The sequence below is a fragment of the Nomascus leucogenys genome, chromosome 21 (genome assembly GCF_006542625.1).
Source record: "Nomascus leucogenys isolate Asia chromosome 21, Asia_NLE_v1, whole genome shotgun sequence".
NCBI lineage: Eukaryota > Metazoa > Chordata > Mammalia > Primates > Hylobatidae > Nomascus > Nomascus leucogenys.
In genome coordinates this window covers 53,118,113-53,138,505 of record NC_044401.1, presented here as the reverse complement: position 1 = coordinate 53,138,505, position 20,393 = coordinate 53,118,113, and the positions used below count along the sequence as shown (strand labels likewise).

General features: G+C 46.3%; 2 protein-coding genes across 2 annotated transcripts in view; one reads left to right on the top strand and one right to left on the bottom strand.

Annotated features, from left to right (window-relative positions):
• SYN2 (synapsin II) overlaps positions 1 to 20,393 on the top strand; it is a 185,362-nt gene that overhangs the window by 132,486 nt on the left and 32,483 nt on the right. Inside the window, exons 2-5 of the mRNA XM_003264986.4 lie at positions 1,580 to 1,637; positions 2,812 to 2,903; positions 6,589 to 6,745; positions 12,173 to 12,262. Of these exons, the coding sequence (XP_003265034.2) occupies positions 1,580 to 1,637; positions 2,812 to 2,903; positions 6,589 to 6,745; positions 12,173 to 12,262 (397 nt within the window). The remainder of the gene's footprint in view (positions 1 to 1,579; positions 1,638 to 2,811; positions 2,904 to 6,588; positions 6,746 to 12,172; positions 12,263 to 20,393) is intronic.
• On the bottom strand, positions 12,462 to 20,335 carry TIMP4 (TIMP metallopeptidase inhibitor 4). Its single transcript, XM_003264987.3, has 5 exons — positions 19,584 to 20,335; positions 18,262 to 18,359; positions 17,695 to 17,809; positions 15,262 to 15,386; positions 12,462 to 14,637 (listed from the first exon to the last, which is right to left on the bottom strand). The coding sequence occupies exons 1-5, from the start codon at positions 19,720 to 19,722 to the stop codon at positions 14,440 to 14,442; spliced, it is 675 nt and encodes a 224-aa protein (XP_003265035.1). The 5' UTR covers positions 19,723 to 20,335; the 3' UTR covers positions 12,462 to 14,439.

Genomic DNA, 20,393 nt, shown 5'->3' with positions numbered 1-20,393 from the left:
GGGGGGTGGACTTAAGTGGTCCAGCTCCAGGATGGCTGAGTGCCTCAGAGGAGCAATTTGAGGGTGGCCAGGGACTTGGATAGGACAAATGACAACTTCCTAGAACGGGGTGTTCCAGAACCCATAGAGAAAAGGAAACAGCCTGGCCTCGTCCCGGGTAGTTGACAGGAACCAGAGTAGGAAGTATTTGTAGTGGGACTAATGCTCACATCGTTAAGTCCCTTGTGAGTGGAAGAAGGAAAATGGGAACAAATGCAATGCGGCACACACAGGGCAAGTCCGTTTTTGTAGTGGTGTGAGCAGAGATGGAGAGAATAGATCACCAGGGGGAGACAGTGCCTGCAATGTGAAGGGCAGTGGGCTCAGAGTGCCACAGACTTGGCTGTGAATACTGGCTCTGCCACTAACTTGCTATAGGGCCTTGAATACAGCATTATTCTGTATTCAAGATCAATTCTGATCAATTCTGAATCTTGGTTTCCTTGTCTCTGAAATGAAGCTCTTTCTCTGTATCTTATATGTTGTTAGGACTAAATGAGATGTTCTTGAAAACAGCTTGCATGTAATTCCTAGAACATGATGCCCAATAAATATTGGTTTATTCCTTCATTTTGGGGACAAACTCCCAAAAAATCTCCAATGAAATATTACAGTTGGAAATTTCAAGCACTGGAAAAGCAAGCTCAACTTACCTAACAGGTGGAGTATGGAAAGGCCCTTTTGACAAATGGAGAACCAGCCTAAAAGGACAGATAAGGAAATCTAATGTGGGGAAGGCAGGTTAGAAGCAAAGTAGGAATTAATATAAATATAAGCGTAAAAATATCTGCTTATAAGGGATTAATTACTTATTACAGGGGATTAATTAATGCATTAATATGAGGTTTCTCTAGATCTGTGACAAACTGGGAAGATACTATGTACTGTGTAACTCACCTTGACCCATTTTCTTGACTGCTCAGAAATGTGGGCTAAGTTTTGTGTTCAAATGCAATGGCTTCCCTCAGTCTTTTCCCGCTACCTTCTATTTTGGTCTAATTAATTTCCTCTCATTCATTGATTGTTCTTTAATCCTTATTTTGTTGGTTATATTATTAAGTTACTAGTTGCCTTGGGTCCTCTTTGTATGGGTATGAAGAAGTCAAGTGATAATAACAGTTTCTTTAAAAACTAAAAATCCAAGGGTGGATACCAAATAGAAAACCATAGTAAAATGAAGGATCAAGGAAAATAAGGAAACTACAGAGATGTATAAAGCTGATCTAGCCTTTACTAAGAATAAAATGGGGAAATTCCTATTTCTAGATGCGTTTCATAGCCAAAAGACCAGAGATGATTATAACAAAACCTGATAATGAAAGGATGTTTTGGATTATTTTATAGATGGGTAAATTGAGGTTAAAAGAGAGGAAATGGTTTGTCTTGTGGTGATCTCATAGCAGAATGTGGATCAGAATCCAGGTCTCTTGACCCTCATTCTGGAGATCTGTCTGCTGTGGTCCTCTTCTTTGTAATAGTAAATGTCTGACTTTAAATACTTGCACAAAACTAATTTGTGTGGGTTTATTCTTTTCTCCAGGGCCAAGTGCTTTCGGGGCAAAAAAGTCCTTGGAGATTATGATATCAAGGTGGAACAGGTAATCAGCCTGAAGCCCAGAGCTGCATCCACATAATCACAGTTTCTTCTTGGCATGCCAGAGTGAACCATCTCGTTCTGCTGAATGGAATACTGTGTCCATCATTGGGTTCTGGACTCTGCATCTCCTTTCTCTCCTGACCTTTCTCTCTGTGAGGCATGGTCCTGGAGTCTGCATCTTTTCATTTCTCTGATTCCTTTTTATGGCTCTAGTGTCTGTAGATGAGCAAGCAGTTTGGTTCTTAGGACCCTCTTGCAGTGTAAGGTTCCCAGACTGAGGAAAACCTTAGACGAATGTCTTCCCAGAATGTTGCGTGTTACCTCCGTATTGTTGGTGGCAAGATATTTCTCGGTAGGCACATGTCTGCCATTCAGGTATACTGCCCCGAGTGATGGCTCCTTTGGGCCTGAGGCTATACTTTAGAGGAAACTTAGAAAAGAACACTTCCTTGTTTTAATACAGTGAAGCACTGCAAGTCCAATTTTTTTTTCCTGCATCCTTTGCTTCATAATAAATAGTGATTGGGTCCATTTGGGGAAGAGGAGGATGTTCAGTTTCAACAATGCATGTATTTCCTATGTGATAAAAGAAGTTTCTCATCATTCATTATACAGTGTGTTATGATTTACTGACTGTCTTCAAACAACTTGTTGCGTAGGCAAGATTGATAAAAATTATTCCCATTTTATAGATCAGGAAAACGGAAACCCAGAGAGGACAAGTAACTTGCTTAATGTTTTATGCAGCTAGGTAGGGGGAAAGCAGAACTAAAACCTAGTTGCCTAAATTTAGACCTAGTGCTTTTATGTTGAAACTGATAAAAAGACATTTGTCTCAGTCCACATTCTCACTCTGTAGAGAGGCAGCACAAAGGATGCTGGGCTGGGAGTTAGAGGACCTGAGTTTTGCTCCTTTCTCTGCCAATGATAAGTTTTATTTGTCCTGAAGAGTTACTTAGCTGCTCTGAGCCTCAATTTCCTCCTTTGGTACATGGGGATAATTATCTCTGTCCCACCTTCATCACAGTGTTGCTATGAGAATTAGACTAACTTAGTATGTGAACATGTTTCGAAAACTGTATGTAAATGTTCGGTGGTAGGGATGTTGCTGCTGCTATGTAGAGGACTTGGTGAAGTCAGGATTGTGAACTTATTCCCCTATTATTATTTTCCAGGCAGAATTTTCAGAACTCAACCTGGTGGCTCATGCAGATGGCACCTATGCTGTGGATATGCAGGTTCTCCGGAATGGCACAAAGGTTGTCCGGTAAGGGTCTTTCTGTCCTCAGGATCATTGTGACTGTCTCCAGAGTTACTACCTCTGGCTCAAAAGAGGTGGTTTCTAAGTCAGGTGTTGGAGTGAGGTAGCAGTGCCGTGTATGGTATACAGAACTTAATGATGTGTGTTGTGCAGAAATAGTAGAACAGGCAGAGAAAGCCAGCTTCTCGCTGAGCTTAGTCCAGTGGTAGAGAAAGCAGCCTTAAGCTTCATGGACTCAGAGCTCACTTAGAGATAACTGGATTCCTTATAGGATTATTTCCCCCAACCCCTTCAGCCAGTGCAGCTCTGTGCTTTTATCCTGCATACATTTCCCTTAGAAAACAGAGTTCCATTGCTTTAAAACAAACAAACAGACTTGAAAATGTCTGATGTAGTTCAGCCTTCCATTTTACATTGATTTGCTTAGATTCCCCTAGTAAGTTGTGGCAGAGCCCTGTCTTCTATGTGAGATCACTTGACTCTCCATCCTGTATTCTTTCTATATTCCTCATTCCTGGGAACTCCTAAGTCTGATAGAAAAACCTATGGCTGGAAGAGACATGGTGGGTGGAAGAAAATTAGCAATTATTGAGCACTTACATGCCAGGTGGTATGCTGGATGCCTCATACATGTGATGTTGTCATACTCACAGAATTTTGTGAGGGAGGTAATGAGAATTCCAGATTGGAAAGTGGCGGAGCGGGGAGAGGGGGCGGCAGGAAATGGTTTCAACAAGTGTTATTCTTCCCAGGAGCTCAGTATGGCTTCAGGTTTTCAGACATCAGTCTTGTTCCAAGAAGAGTCTTCACCTCACTCTCTTCCCCACCTCAATCTACAGTAACCTGACAGGCTTCCAGTGTCCAACAGGAACTAGGTTGGTGACAGGAAAGGCCAGACTGGAGGTGTCTGGAACCTAACAACAGGAAATATGAGCTTGTCCATTCTGAAGATCAAGGAAGACAGAAACAGAGATGTCCATCCAGGTGGGGAGTGAGCTCAGGTAGCTCCTACAAGAGAAAATGGATGGGCTCCTCCAGCTGTAGGTAGAGAAGGTAATGGGGATGCATGAACACAAGCAGGTGGTGACAGAGAGGCCCAGTAGCAGGGCAAGAATAAAGGCAGGCCCTTCTGGGTACCAGGGTAGGAACTCAGGGGCTGGCCACAGTGTACAGCTCAATTCCTATAACTGGGGTGTGGGATTGGAGTTGTATCTCAGGCATACAGCTGGTGCCAACTTCCCAGAACTGGGACACAAGAAGGTCAGAGCAGCTCTAACAGATGCCATGTTTCTGTTTGTTTGTTTGTTTAATAGATTGAGGGGATTCATGTGCAGATTTGTTACACGAATTATGTATATTATGTAATGGTGAAGTTTGGGGTTCTAGTGTTCCATCACCCAAATAGTGAGCATCATATCCAATAGGTAATTTTTAGCCCTCATCCCCCTCTCATCCTCCCCTCTTTTGGAGTCCCCAGTGTCTATTGTTTCCATCTTTATGTCTGTGTGTACCCATTATTTGGCTTCCACTTATAAGTGAGAAATGCAGTATTTGATTTTCTGTTTCTGAGTTATTTCACTTAGGATAATGGCCTCCAGCTCCATCTTTGTTGCTGCAAAAGACATGATTTTTTTTTTAATGACTGCGTTGTATTCCATGGTGTATACTATATATATTTTCTTCATCCAGTCATCCACTGATGGACACTTAGGTTGATTCCATGACTTTGCTATTCTGAATAGTGCTGCAATAAACATATGAGTGCGGGTGTCTTTTAATATGATTTATTTTCCTTTGAGTAGATACCCAGTAATGGTATTGCTGGGTCATATGGTAGTTCTACTTTTAGTTCTTTGAGAAATCTTTATATTGTTTTATGTAGAAGTTGTACTAGTTTACATTCCCACCAACGGTGTAAAAGCCTAAGTCCTCGAGTGGCCAAGGAAGGCTCCTTCAACCCTCACTTTAAAAGACTAATCTCAGCCTGGGTGGGGCTGGGGCTGGAGGTGGTAGGTGGATGGCTGCCTGGGCAGAGAACCAAGTAGGTCATTGTATATCATATGAATCTGCTGAGGCTTAGCGCCTTGGGAGTAGATGCTGCCACAGAACTGACTCTGGGAAGGTGGGGTTTCCCTGAAGCTCAGACATAAAAACAGGGGCCGTGGTCCTCTGGAATAGCCGTAGCTAGAAGCTTTGCTGCCTAGAGGGGAAACGCAGGAGCTTTCCCATGCATGGGAACATTCTGTACTCTCAGGGCTTCCTGTAGCCATTGCTCAACCTCAGTTCTGCGAAAAATATTTGTACCCCTCCCTAGCCTCCACTTTGGAAGAATAACATTGGGAGGTCTGGCATCTGTCCTCAACCAGCCTGGCCCCTTGCTCTCCTGGGGGGCCTGATGAGGGCATTGCCTATTTTAAGGAGCAGCTTTAAGGAGTCAGAAAAGAACACCAAGGTCATGGACCTCTGTGGCACTGTGGTGAAGGGAGCCAAGTACTGTCTGTGGTCTTCAGTTTTCCAGGACCTGCTTTGAGCTCCAACTCGAAAGCCACAAGGAGCTTCAGGCTCTTACACTGCCTCATGAAGTCAAGGAAAAATATTTTTCACTTAAGGTGTGAGAGTCTAAAAGTGTTTCTTCCCTCCTAAGGGTATTTGTACCTTAGAAAAAGACAGTGCTTAGCCCAGAGGAGAGAGGAAATGTCAGAATTCTGTTCCTCAAATCTCCTTTGGAAAGTACCATAATATTGGCCAGGTGTGGTGGCTCGCACCTGTAATCCCAGCACTTTGGGAGGCCAAAGGCGGGCAGATCACTTGAGGCCAGGAGTTCAAGACCAGCTTGTCCAACATGGCAAACATGGCAAAACCCCATCTCTACTAAAACTACAAAACATTTTCTGAGCGTATTGGTGTGTGCCTGTAATTCCAGCTACTTGGGAGGCTAAGGCACAAGAATCACTTGAACCTGGGAGGCGGAGGTTGCAATGAGCTGAGATCGCGCCACTGCACTCTAGCCTGGGCGACAGAGCAAGACTTGTCTCAAAAAAAAAAAAAAAAAAAAAAAATACAAAAACCAAACAAACAAAAAAGGAAAGTACCATAATATCCCATTTCCCAGTCCAGAAAGGAATAATAATAATAAAATTACAACCGTTGCTCATGCGTGTACTCCCAGCACTTTGGGTGACTGACGTAGGAGAATCACTTGAGCCCAGGAGTTTGAGATCAGCCTGAGCAACATAGTGAGACCTTATCTCTCCAAAAAATAAAAAAATTAGTCAGGGGTTGTGGCATGTGCCTGTAGTCCTAGCTACTTGAGAGGCTGAGGCGAGAGGATCACTTGAGCCCAGTTTGAGAACAGCCTGGGCAACATAGTAAGACCCTGTCTCTCCAAAACATAAAGAATTAGCTGGGCATGGTGGTGTGTGCCTGTAGTACTAGTTACTTAGCAGGCTAAGGCAGGAGGATCACTTGAACCCAGGAGTTTGAGGTTACAGTGAGCTATGGTTGTGCCACTGCACTTCAGCCTGGGCAACAGAGTAAGACCTGTCTCTAAAATAACAACAGTAAAATGAGGGGCTTGGACTAGGTAGTTCCTAAGCCCTCTTCTTTATCTTGGGTTTTGGAAATGGGAACCAAAATGATATATGGCCTAAAGTGCTGGTTAATGGCAAACCTGCCTCTACCTTCTCGCCAGGTCCTTCCGGCCAGACTTCGTGCTCATCCGGCAGCATGCATTTGGCATGGCAGAGAATGAGGACTTCCGCCACCTGATAATTGGCATGCAGTATGCAGGCCTCCCCAGCATCAACTCACTGGAATCCATATACAACTTCTGTGACAAGCCATGGGTGGTGAGTGAGGCCCCTTTCCCCTAAGTAAAAGGGTAGGATTCAGGCCCTACATCTCCCAGGTCCCTAGGGGGGACTCAAGATGCAGTAGGCCCCAGCCCCAGGAGGGTCCCTACATTTCTCAGGCCCCTAAGAGGGTCCTCAAGATGCAGTTGGCCCCAGCTAAGAGGATGTGAGAGGAGCTTCCCCTGGGACATGGGGGAGGGCCGGCCATCGGAATAGCACAGCATCACCTGTCACAGGCTCGGCACCTTTGCTGCAGAGTGGACCTTTGGCCTCACAACAAAGTCGCACAAAGATACCATGAAGAAGCCCTTATAGGTCTGTAGGGTCTGCCCTTGGCCATAGGCTGCAATGATAAAAATGTCTGTTTCTTGCCTCCTAGAATGATTAAACTTTTGGAAAGGCCTGAGCCCAGTGACAACCAAGGGGATAGTCCAATTCAGGTAGTGACAGAGTCCTACCAAGTGATTCAGCAACCTGAAAATGAAATTTATCCACATGCATGTGAATCAGATACTTATGAGCTAGAAGTGTCTTGGAGATCATCAAAGTCTAACCCTAATTCTGACCTTAACCTTTCATGATAGAGATATGAAAATTAAAGAAGGAAAGTAAGGTGTAGAAAACTACTTACTATAGGATGCCAGTTTCTGAGATTTTTCTATGTTGATTTCATTTAATCCTCACCTTACAAGGAAGATATTATTATCATTATTATCACTTTTTACAGAGAAACAAAACCCAAAAAGGATTAAGTAACTTGCCAAAATTATAGTGCCAGGATTTCTCTACATCACACTGCCTCTCCCATAGATTGAGTCTCCTATATAAGGAAGAAACTGTTCTGGTTTTCTCTTCCTTGGCCAATTTGGAAATCTAGGAGGGCAGTGGAAACTTTTAGCCAGATAGAAAAAGTGGGGCTAGGAGGGAGAGTGACTTATGATGGCTTTGGGGGCACTCTGGCTTCCCCTCCGACCACTGAGGGGACCCAGCTCCTCTGCTGGCTCTGCTACTCCAGGCTGGCCCTCTCAGAAGGTAACACCTATCCCTAATCACAGCCTCATTGGCTTGCAGTATGCAGGCCTCCCCTGCATCAACTCACTGGAATCCATTTATAACTTCTGTGACAAGCCATGGGTGGAAAGTGAGGCCCCCTTCCCCCAGGTAAAAGGCTAGGATCCAGACCCTGCATCTTCCAGGCCCCTAGGAGGGACTTCTGAACCTCAAGATGCAGTAAGCCCTTCTCGTTTTGTAAAAATGAAATTTCAGCTGTCACATACCCTGGATTGCCAAGGTTCCTGGCACTTGTGGCTAATTGTGAAGTTTCCACGCCTTTACACCACTCAGAGAGCTGAAGAGGGGTGTGTGTGTGTGTGTGTGTGTGTGTGTGTGTGTGTGTGTGTGTGTTAACCAAACAGATCTGTCACTTCTGCTCTTGATCTTTTTTTTCACCAGGGAACTAACAGCTTTTTCCTTTTGAAGCCAGGGAGAGCTTGGAGTGTAAGAAAAAGATCAATGGACAAGTAGTCAGGAGGGCTGGGAGCCGCCATGGTTAAGGAGGGGGTTGGGTTCCCAAGCTCCACTTGTTCAGCCTTTTGCGTGGCCTGAGGCATCTGGAATCCTAGATTCTGCAGAAACACGCTAACAGTGTGATTTTAGTATGTTGCCAATCACAGAAGAGCATGTGTGAGACCTTTACCAAGTGTCTTTTTTGTGGACCTCTCCTTTCTCCCCAGTCACATGTCCTTCCTACTACACACGTGTCCTTCCTACTGCACACGTGTCCTTCCTGCTGCACACATGTCCTAACCCACGTGCACCCCTGGTACTTGTCAAAATTTGACTCTCTCCTAGCCACACAGGGTGATCCTGCTATTAGCAGCTTTTTCTGGGTGATTTCACTACTTATCAACCCTCTGACCGTACCTGTGCCCCAGTTTCTTCATCTACAAACTGGGAATAATAGTAGCACCTGCCACCACTTTGACAGCCTGGTTGTTACAGGCTGCAAGTATATGGGTTCTCTTAAAGAAATGTGTGGCCGGACATGGTGGCTCACGCCTGTAATCCCAGCACTTTGGGAGGCCAAGGCAGGCAGATCATGAGGTCAGGAGATCAACTAACACAGAGAAACCCGTCTCTACTAAAAATACAAAAAAAGTAGCCAGGCGTGGTGGCGGGCGCCTGTAGTCCCAGCAACCCAGGAGGCTGAGGTAGGAGAATGGCGTGAACCTGGGAGGCGGAGCTTGCAATGAGCCAAGATCGCACCACTGCACTCCAGCCTGGGCGACAGAGCAAGACTGTCTCAAAAAAAAAAAAAAAAAAAAAAAAAGAAATTTGTTCCCTGTTTTCTTTTCCTAAACTGTGCCAGAGGCCAGGGCAGGAAGAATGGGGAGAGCCTGTGGCTAGGGCTTTGCTCCTCCCGGGATCTGGGATCTGGTGAGGGGTCACACTCTCACCCATTCACAATCTGAGCACATTGCCTTGGGCCCTGCATGAGAACAGTAGGGCTCCCTGGCCAGACCCCAAGTTCTTCCTTCAGTTTCACTAAGCAGCTGCCACATGAATGACGTTTTACATATTGTTCTCTGCTAGTTCATGGGAGTGGACAAATTTGGTGACTGTAGGGGGAGGGTCCCTCTCAGTTGATGACTTTGGGTTGTGTTTCTCAATATCTTTACTATGACTGCTGTTGGTGTGAGGAGAGACTTTGACTGGGTTGGAAAAGGCTCTGCCTTGCACAACTCTGAGCACATTGCTGTCTCTGAAGTTGGTCAGGGCAAGCCACTGGGATTTGGGGAGCAGAAGTGGACCTGTCAATGAAAGCAGCATTCCAGACAAAGCAAGAATGGCACCACCCTTTATTGCTGCCAGTCTATCTGAAATTCCGTTAGTCTTTCTGGGTTTTTGGAGACAAGTGCACCAGAGTTAAATTAAATCATTTAATTTCCAGGAGCGATAAGGCATAGGGACACATTACTCAAATGGATCTGGAATCCCATTTTTTTCCAAGAAATCTTTCTTGATTCATTGGATGAGTGGTTATAATGGACATATCTTCCTATTAATTGCCAACAGCACCCCCAGCTCCCAAATTCATTCTTTTGTCTATGTGTAGAGGAAACAGCCCTTATCGGATGTTACATTTGTTTAATTGGTGACTGTGTGGCTGTGATTTAAGTTTCCAGGGAGCGATGGGTTAGATGCCAAGCTCACTACCTTGAGCAGACAGGGACTGCTGGAGAGGAGGGTGGGGTGAGCTCCCTGAGACCCAACGAGAGCCTGGGAACTGGCTGCCATTATTGTGTTGGCTGTCCCAGGGCTTTGGGAGTCTGCCACAGGCTGTCCTGGCATCCGTGTGGTGTCTGTGTAACTCCCCCACATGCTGGAAAGGTAGGGCCCCACATGTCTTGGTGCCATGCCAGAGCGTGGGCTGCAGCAGGACAGAGGTCGTTTGGCAGAGCTGGCATTAACTCCCTAGGGATGCTGGAGAGCCTTGAGAGCACAGGCAGGTGTCCGGAGTCAGAGCAGAAGTCCAGCCAGGCCCAGATGGGCAGGCAGGACGTAAAGGTCAGATGAGCAGGTGCGGAGAATCAGAGAAGGCAGGAAAGGTCTGAGGGTTGGTTCATGACAGTTAAAGCAAACTGAAGGACCAAAGTTGGTGAGGACAGCAGGGTACAATGGTGAATGCACCCAGCAAGGAGAAGAGACCTGAGTGCTCTTGCAGTGCAGCCCTGACTCCAGGATGTGATCCGGGAGCCTGCACTTTCCTTTGCTCTCCAGCCTCAATCTCAATTTGTCAAATGAGAGGGCTGGTCTAGAGACTCTATAAAGTCCCTTCTGACAGTGATATCTTAGGGGCTGGAGGGTCCATGAATCATCCTTTCAGTCCTGGAGAAGGCCCTAGAGCTCTAGAGTCACAATTGTTTGTCACTAAAGGCAGGGACCCAGGAATTCCAGTGTTTTCCAGCATTTCAAAAATAACAAAATCATATTACCTACAAAAGGACCACAACAGATGATCACTTAAACTGCAGTTTGATAGCAGAGTTTGGGAGGAAATATAATAAAGAGATATTTTTTATGGTACAAAGTTTGAGGAACTGATCAGATTTAACTGTCTCATTTTATATATGAAGAAAATGAGATCCAGAGAGGAAAACTCATTTGCCCAAGGATACCTAGGAAGTTAACAGAACAAGAATCAGAAGATTCCAGTTTTCTAACAACCCAGTTCCGAGCTTTTACTGCCCCAACCTCCTCTCCCCTCCCTGGCTTATGTGCCATTATCACTTGTAGAGAACAGGACCTGAGCTTTTGAAAAATATTGTAGCCTTCCTTTCTCTGATAAATAGATTTCATCTAGCAGCTTTCCCTTCTAGCCATTCCAGATATCAGTGGCTTCAAGTGTGAACTAATCCAGTAGCCCTAGAGAGATGTGTTTCCTCTGCTGCTGATGCACTGGGGATGGGAGTGTAGGTGTGTATGTGACTGGATTGAGCAGGAAAGTCCTGTGTTTCCTGTGGAAAGGGCATAGTTTCTACAGAGCCTGAAAGGCAGCTACTTGCAGGAATAAGGAGAGTTATGGATTGGAAATGAAGGGGCCTTGCTGTGAACCTGGCTCAACTACTGTGTGACTTTGGGCACGTGACCTCTCTGGGCCTCAGCTTCTTCATTTATAAAATGGAGCGGGGTGGGGGAGCCCAGCTGTGCACTAAGAAAGCCTTTCAACCCTGACACTATTAAGTATGTGTACTTTGCCCCTTCCCCAGGGAGCTATTCCAGTTTCTCATACGTAGGCAAAGGGTCCAGTAAGTTCAGTCCCCGGTTGGGTAGTAAGTCCCAGAAAGACTGGGCCTATCTATCCCACATACCATGACCATTCTAATCTTCCTGAAGAACAGCTTCATTTTATGATGCCTCCTGCTCAAATTCTTGGTGATTCCATACTGCTTACTGGAAAAATCCATCATTCCTTTGCGGGACGTTTGAACTTCCAAGACTTGGCCCATGTCACCTATCCAGCTTCATGCCTTGCCATCACTCAGAGATGCAGGTGTGGAAAGTCAGAGACCCAATTTTTAATCCCAGCTTCACCTTGCAGTTCTGTGACTATAGGCAAGTTTTGTAACCTCTTTGGGCCCCATATGTAAAATGAATATGATAAAATACTAGTTCATCAATTTGATTTGAAACATCATTACAATTGAGAAAGGTAATTGAATTTTAGCTCACTCTCTTTCCCTTCCCCAACTAATGCATATCATGTCCTTGGGAATAGGAATTGTACACTTCTTTTATATCCTCACAATGCTTAGCATAAAGTCCTTCACAGAGCAAATGCTCAATAAATATTTGATGAGTTGATGTTTTGTCTGTTTCAGAAGTTATCTAAGATAAGCTGTAACATTTGCTTTTCTTTTGCAGTTTGCCCAGCTGGTCGCCATCTACAAGACACTGGGAGGAGAAAAGTTCCCTCTCATTGAACAGACATACTACCCCAACCACAAAGAGATGGTAAGTGGCTCAGTGGGGACATTAGTCTTTCTGCTATTTTCATTTTGCACTTAGCCACCTGGTTATTGTGGGGCTCTGAAAAGGGCCTCAGCATCTCAACCCCAAAGACTCCACTGGGGTTGAACTATAGAACTTATGTGACTGGGATAACTAGATTTTAGCTGACAGCCTCTTTTCAAATTCTGGAGATAGAACAGGGAAGAACAGGAGTAAGGGCAGTTTAATCAAGCTGAGAGAATAACAAACTTCTGGACCAACAATCAGATCTCACTGCTTTTGAGTCCCAGCCCTGGCTCTGCCACTTGTCATTGAACAAGCTACATTTCCTCACTGTGTGCAGTTTCCAGTAAGACGGTCAAGTGGGCATATTTATCCCTGCACAGGATATTCTCATATGGTACAGACACAATTTAAGTGAGATTGATTAAGTAATAGCTTCTGGGAAAGTGTGAAGCACTCTACTAGATGTAAGGCATTGCTCCTACTATTATTAATCCCCTGACTCTCCCATTCACCTGATGCTTCCACAACTGTGATAAGGCTGGGTTAACACTGACTTCTCTGAGGCCATCCTAGTAAGTCAGAAGGAGCAGAGAGATGGGACAGTTGGTTGGTAAGAAGGCTATTGCCAATGTTTTTCCTGTGCAGGGACCTGGAGCTCAAACTCCCTTCTTCTTCCCTGTCCCCACACCCTCTGCCCCAGGCTGGTGTGATCAATTGGTGATCTTGCTTAACCCACCCATGGAGACTCCCTGCGAAGCATTCCAAGTGGAACAGAGATTATGTTTGTCCCCGCCTCCCCACTTCCTTGGCCAAAAGGGGTCTCCATTTACACCATTTCTGCAAATCAAGAGCCTTCTTCTGACACATTGTGCATGGCCCTCCTCACCAGCAGACCACATATCAAAAAACAACCTTGGGCCTTGAAAAGAACCATCTCTGTCATCTTTGCCAGAGCTTCCCCAGGGAGAAGCTCTGAAACTTTAAGCTCTTGTCCTTAACCTAGAGGCCAATATCAGGACTTTTCCTTTCAGGGCAAGCCAGGAAGCCTTGCAGAGGCTGAGGAGCTCTGAGGGTCCTTTGGTTGGGGAATCTCAGGGAGCCCAGGACACAATGGTGAGAGTACTCAGCTGAAGGGTACAGGGGGCTCTTTGGGGATCAAAGCTGGCTTTTTCCTGTTGTAGCATCTGGCAGGGCTAGCCGCTGGAAAAAAACTGCCTTAATTGCCAGGTATATTCCCTACTTACCGTCCTTTCCCCTCAAGGGCCTTTGTGTTATTTCTCTCCGGTGCTCTATCCTGAAATTTGTCCTCAAAAGAGGACCACCTCTCTGTGGTGTAAAAAGCCAGCAAAGGGGGATTTCAACTCTATAAGAAAAAGGCTTTGTGGCTTTTTAAACGTTCTGAAATAGGAATGAAGATGTTAGTAATTTAAAAGAGACAGAAGAGAAGCCTTATGGACATCAGTTGAGGGCATTAAGGATAGTTAACTTGGAGAGGTAGTACCTATTCTGAGACAGTGCATTCTTATTCAAAGAGGTATGCTAACCAGGTGGGACCCTCTGCCAGAAATGGTATAGAGGGGATAACAGCATTGGGAGGCAGGTTAGGCCATTCTAGCTCTCACATTGAGTGATTCTGTGTCCCCCAAATGACTCCCCCAAACAGATGAAAGTGTATCAGAGGATTAGGATGAGATAGGGGAAGTAGAGGATACACAGCCACAGTATGTTGTTGTTTTCATTCCCACCAGTCAGCCTGTTTATGATGCTGTCAAACTACCTTCTGGTATTGTACATCACAAGGGTATACCATCTCATATGTATGACATTCACCATTTCTCCCCTACCAGATCGATTAAGACAAAGGAAAACACATTTTCCTGGGGAGGAAAGGGAATAGTCCTGGCTTTAGAAAACAGACTAAGCCAGAAGAAACACTTGCAGTTAACAGCTACAAGGCTAGACTAATGGGGTTTGGGAGGCAGGGGCAACAGGCTGAGAGCAGGGCGGAAAAGTCATGGCCCCTTCCCTGCCTTGACGGTGGCCAGACTGTCCACTTGGCACTTCTTATTAGCTGGCAGCAAGAGGTCAGGTGGTAATGGCCAAAGCTCTGCAGGGGAGGAGAACCGGCTTGGTCTTCAGGACTCTTGAACGGATGTGATGGTCACTGGTCCCTACTAGGGCTGGACGATGTCAACAAACTCCTTCCTGAGAGGCAGGTGGCCCCGGTACCAGCTGCAGGTGCCATCAACATGCTTCATACAGACATAATGCTGAGCCTGGTAACCATAGAGCTTTCGTTCCAACAGCCAGTCTGTCCAGAGGCACTCGTTAGGGGCCAAGATGGTACAGGGTACTGTGTAGCAGGTGGTGATCTAGAGTTATGACCACACAACATTAAAGTGAGTAGGGTGTCCTTCTTTTTCCATTGCTGCCTTTCAGATTCCTACATACCTTTCCAGCCCATCTCAAATGCCCCCTATCTTATCAAGCCTTTCCTAGTCCCCAGTCTTCCCCTGGATTCTCCTTCCCCAAGGTTCCCCATATTCAATATTGCCACTTAGTGGCATCTCTGGAGTCAGACAGCTCTGAGGGTCCTTACTCTACCACTGACCTTGAGCAAGTCACTTCACTTGCCAGAGCTTTCATTTCTTCACCTTAAAATGGAAATCTTAATTCTTCATAAATATGTTTTGGAGACTAAATTAAACATTTACAGTAAATTTACTATTACAGTGGCTGGCAAAGAATAGACTCTTTAAAGGGTGGCTGTATTACAGTTATCTCGGTCTGCCTCCTGTGATGGCCACGTTCCCAGCCAAAGTGTAAGTACTTTGAGATCAGGGCCTGTAGACTGTATTGCTTTCTCCAACTTCATACAGTGCCTGATCCATGGCAGATCTCAAGTATAGTCTAGTAAGTGAATAAATTCATGCATGAATGAAGGCTCAGAACCCTTCCCCCATCCCTAAAGACTTTGGAAATGGGCATTCCCTTACTTGGCAGCCACAGTTCAGATGGTAGTGATGATTCAGACTTTCCCTCTGCACCAAGGACAGGTCCTCCCAGGGCTCGATGTAGTTGCACAGATGGATGAATACTTTTCCATCACTGAGGACCTGACCTTCAAGGGGAGATGGAAAAGAGTCAAGCATCAGGATTCTTCTCCTGGAGCTCCAGGGGCCCAGGTCCTTGAAGAGCCCAGAATTGCAGCCTCCCCAATGACTTTTTGGTGGCAGTGGTGTCATGGGGCTCAATGAAGGGACCAAAATATAAAACTACTATAATCTTTCTAGCAAAAAGATAAGCAGATTATATTTGTATGAGGCAGAGTTGTGGGATCTGGTGCAGGCCTTTTCGTTTAGCATGGTACAGAGAGAAGAATGTGGTCTTTAAAGTCAAAGTCTGTGTGGGACCCCCCTTTTCTGTCATTTACTAGCTGAATGATCTTAAGGAAGTTGTATAACCTCTCAGCTGGAAGATGAAAATTATAAAGTTGTCAGATTAAATGAGAGATTGTCTGTAAAGTTCCCAGCACAGTTGTGGTCCCACAGAAGATATTCAATAAATAATAGATCCCTTCCCCTTTCCAGTCCTTCCCAGCATCTGCACAGGCCAGTCTCCTGCTCTAGGTTGGTGAGTCTTTTACCTTCCCCATAAAAAATTTCCCCCTTTTTACCTATGAAGCTCCTTTTCACCTTTCAAAGCCATCTCTGACCTTTCAGTGCCACCTCAAAGCCATCTCTGACCACCTAGCCCATACCTCTTTTAGAACCTCAGTCGCTTAATCATTTACTCACTCAGTGACTACTGTGATCTAGTACCAGGAATACAGATAGAAAAATGACAGGATCTCTGCTCCCAAGGAGCTTAGAAATGACTAGGGTAGATAGATAAGTAGGGGGAAATTACACTATTGTGTGGTTCTATACAAAGTGCAGTAGAAGAAAAAAGGAACATAAAATTATTTCCATCTATGGAAGGGATGTGGGGCAGGGAAGATGTCTCAGAGGAGACTGTGCTTGCATTGGGCCTTGAAGGGATGAGTGGGAGTCCACCTACCAGACAGGTTGGGGGAAGGGCTTCCTGTCATTGCCACTATCCTGTGCAGAGGCAGGGGGACACAGCCTGGCAGCATACCTTCTGCAACCACAGGTAACTGAGTTCAGCTCTTGGGAAAGTGAGGGGCTGGGAACTGATACTGACAAAGCTAGAGAGGGCAGCAGTGTTCTGGTCACAAAGAGCTTTCAACACCAGGCAAAGGAGCTTGTGCCTTCTCCTGTAGGAACTGGGCGCCATTGATAACTTTTCTTAGACTATTTTTTGTCATTTCTCCCCACCCTCAGTTAGACTTGACCTCCCTGAAGGCAGAGAACATGTTTCCTCATTTCCCCTGCTGTACCTCCATGCCTAGCAGCGGGCTAGACACACAGAGGGCAGGTGCTTAGGAAGGAGGTGGGATAATAGAGTTTCAAAGGGCCTGGTCTGCCAGACCTGGGAACTGCAGGGCTCGGTGGTGTGTCCTGCCTCTGCCTCTTCCATCCAGGAGCTCCTCAGTTCTGTACAATTCCACATCCTCAGAGCTGGGAAGCCCTTATCATTGTAGCCTCCAGTGCCTATGGCTCATCGAGAGCCATGTCTGGACAGTGAACTCTTTTGAGGACTGTGCCTTGTTATTGAATCTCCACTCTCCTGGCCAAGGCATGGCAGTGACTAAGTGGTCATTCATTGCTGAATATGTGGATAGATAGTGGAATCCCTTCACCTGTTCCCTCCCCCACTGCTGTGCTTTTTCTTTCCCTTGCTTTCTTTCTAAATCTTGTTTTATGTTTTCAGGCCAGTTTAGATCCCACTTACACAATGAAGCTTCCCTGATAGTTCACAACTACCAAATAGTTCAGTTCCCTGAACTCCAAAATAATTTAATGTTGCATTCATTTATGGAGTCATATTCTTGTGTGATTCTTTAACTGTTCTATCCCAACCAATTCAGTATGGAAGAATCCTGCCTGGGCCCAAGTTCACAGAGACAGAACTATGTTAGACTCAAGCTCTTGTTAGGTCCTGTGCAAAAGGCAGAGTTGACCTGCAAGGAGCAGTTTTACAGAGGGGATTTTGACTCAAGTTGCCAAAAATCTTATACTAATTTAAACTATTTGAAAAATGGAAGCAGCTGCCCTATACTGGGTGAGCAACCTGTCTTTAAAATAGTGAAACAGTGGCCAGGATCACTGTAATAAGAACTCTTACATTGAAAGGGAGGTTACAGGGCTCCTCCTAACCCAGAGGTTGTCTGTCACTAACACAGCTCTATTTTATGCCCAAGAAAATGCCACCTGGCTCAGCCTACTGCCCAAGGAAGACCCTGGCTCCTTTCTCACTACCTCCCCTAGGGCAGAATCTATTAAGGCCTTGCTGGTCTTTTAACTTACCAGTCAAGAGATACTGCTTCTGGCTGTTGGCTTCTAGTTTCACACCACAGAGGGAAGAGTCAAAAGGCGTATAGATATACCGAACATCCTTGACTTTCTCAAACCCTTTGAACATCTGACAGGCAATTACAAAAAAAGGCAATATTGGGTCAGTGAGTGTACTGTATATATTAACAGGCAAAAACCTCTCACTTCTCAGCCTAAAAATTTAAGCAAAAGTCTAGTTCAGGATTTTGTGTCCTCAGATGTCCCTACTGGGTTATTTTCTCTCTTAAAAATAAAAAAAAATAAAAAAATAAACACCTAAACCTTGGTTTATTCCAGTAGGTACCTGTAGTGGCACCATACACCAGCAGCTGTGGGACCAGATGGACGCTGAGGCCCTCCCCTGCAATATCCCTGGGATTCTATGGGCTCTGCCTCCAAATCTCATCCAGTTCCACTTCAGCATCTAGACCCAAGGATCACTGAGCCAGGTCACCTGAAAGCTACCAGCCCTCCCAGAACACAGACCCCACTTCCTCCATCAGCCTTAGGGGCTACACATCCCAGCCTGCCCCCATGTACCTTTATCTGTTTGATTTCATACCGGAGCATTTTTTCAGTGTCAGCAGGGTCTGCACTGGCAGGAACTACCTTCTCACTGGAGATTTTGGCCCGAATCACTGCATAAGAAGAGAAAAGAGGGAACCTTTAGCAGCTGGTGGGGGCTATACACCTGAGGTCTGGATGATCCAGGGTCCCTGAAGAAGTCTGTAGGGAGGGCGGTTCTTGGTTTTGATGTGGCTGTGTTGTGAGCAATGTGATGTGTGAGAAGGGGGACCTGGAAACACCTCCCCTGCAGTCACTGGAAGTTCCAAACCCCTCAGGCTTATTAGGTCCTATAACTGCTAAGCTCTTTCTGCCTTTTGAACCAGTTAGTCTGGAGAACTCTAGTTCACCATTAGCCGTTTGTGCAGTGGGACACAGAGTAGGAGTCAGAGTAGAGAAGGGAGGAGCCGCCCCTTCAGGGCAGTTGGTGTGAAGTTTATCTATTGCTGTGGTCAAGGCCTCTCATCCCGCCTACAGTTGATATTAGTAAATGTTTATTGAATTCATAAATGTTCTGACCCTGCACTGAGGTATTGCATCTCTTGCCATTTGAGCGTTAATAACCAAAAACTGTTGATGACGTTCTTCCTCTGTGCCTGGCCTTGCACTAGGCACTAGGCCCATAGATGTGATTAAGACAGGGTCCCCATCCTGCAGAGCTCTTGATCTAGTGGAGTGCACACTTGTAAAGAACAATAGCACAGCATAGTAGGAGCGCTAAGACGGTTAGAAATGCTGAGGCGGCACCAAGGAGCCCGGGAGCCTGCAGAGAAGGGGAGAGACCTAAGTTAGCCCTTGAAGGATGAGTAGGAGTCTGCCAGGAATTTAAGGGTGTGAGGGAGGGTGTTCCAGGCAGAGGGAAGAGAAAGGACAGAACGTGTGTGTTGCCGTAGGGGTTTGGTGGCAACCTCAGTTATAGGCCTGGACAGACACGGGTAGTTATAATGCAAGCCCTCTCCCCTCCCCTTTCTGTCCCTAGTCTAGTAGTTCAGAATAATCATCAGATAGCTCAGGTGACACCTTGTGTAGTGACACTCCATAATTGCAGTATGGCCAGAGTGAGGGAGGTCGCTATGGAAGTCCCTGATGCAATCTTCATTTCCTTATGAATCAGTCAGGTTCTGCGCTTGCAAGGTTGCTATGGCGCCTGGTCCTTCTTGACCCATCAGCCTCAGCAAGAGGCAACCGGTAAGAATTTGAGCTCCTCCCTTTTCCTCTGGACTCCTGGTGTATTGCTGGCCAGATACTAATCCCCCACAACCACCCCCTGCTGTGGCCCTCGCGGACCTCGGACTCACCAAGTGTCGAGTGGCAGATGTGCTGCTGAGGGTGCGCCGGGGCGCAGCTGCATGCCTCACCCAGCCCCGGGGGCCGCAGCAACGCCAGCAGCCGCAGCAACAGCACCCAGCTCGGCGCGGGCCGAGGGCTCCCAGGCATGACACTGCAGATCCCCTACTGAGGCTGTGAGGTCTGTCGGACCGAACAGCCCCAACAGGGCTCCTTCCCAAGGCCGTCTTGCCCCTCGCCCCAGGCTTTATGAGGTGGCCCTAAGGGCCAATCCCGCCCCGATGGGCTCCGCCTTCCTTTGGCTCTAGGCCACCCGCGGAGGCATGACCCGAGGCTCTTCCGACCTGCATACTCAGTAAGATGCAGAGGGAAGCCAGGAAAGAGGCCCTGGCCTCTGTTTCCCTGCCTAAGTCATGAAGCGATCTGGAAACAGAGGGAAAGCACTGAGAGAGGGGATGGTGTCAAGGGCAGAAAGACGGAAAGAGCCACAAAGACAAATGCATGAGGACAGAAAAACTGAGGGCTGTGATTCAGGCAGAAAGAACAAGAGTGAGGAGAGGCACAGACAGAAAGAGTGAGACAGGCAGAGTCCCAGAGAGGCAGACAGAATTACAACAGGCAAAAGAGACAGTGACAGAGAAGGACGGACCCCTTGCTGAGCTGCACGCTGGGAATGAGACGAGCTACTCAGGGCTTCTTTCAGCTGCAGGAAGTGCTTTCAATGCCCTATTTATGAGGCTCCAAAGCAACAGCAAACAGTAATAGAACAGGACAGAAAAAGTTGGGGTGTGTGTGTCTTGGCTCTGTTGCCTGGGGGGTGG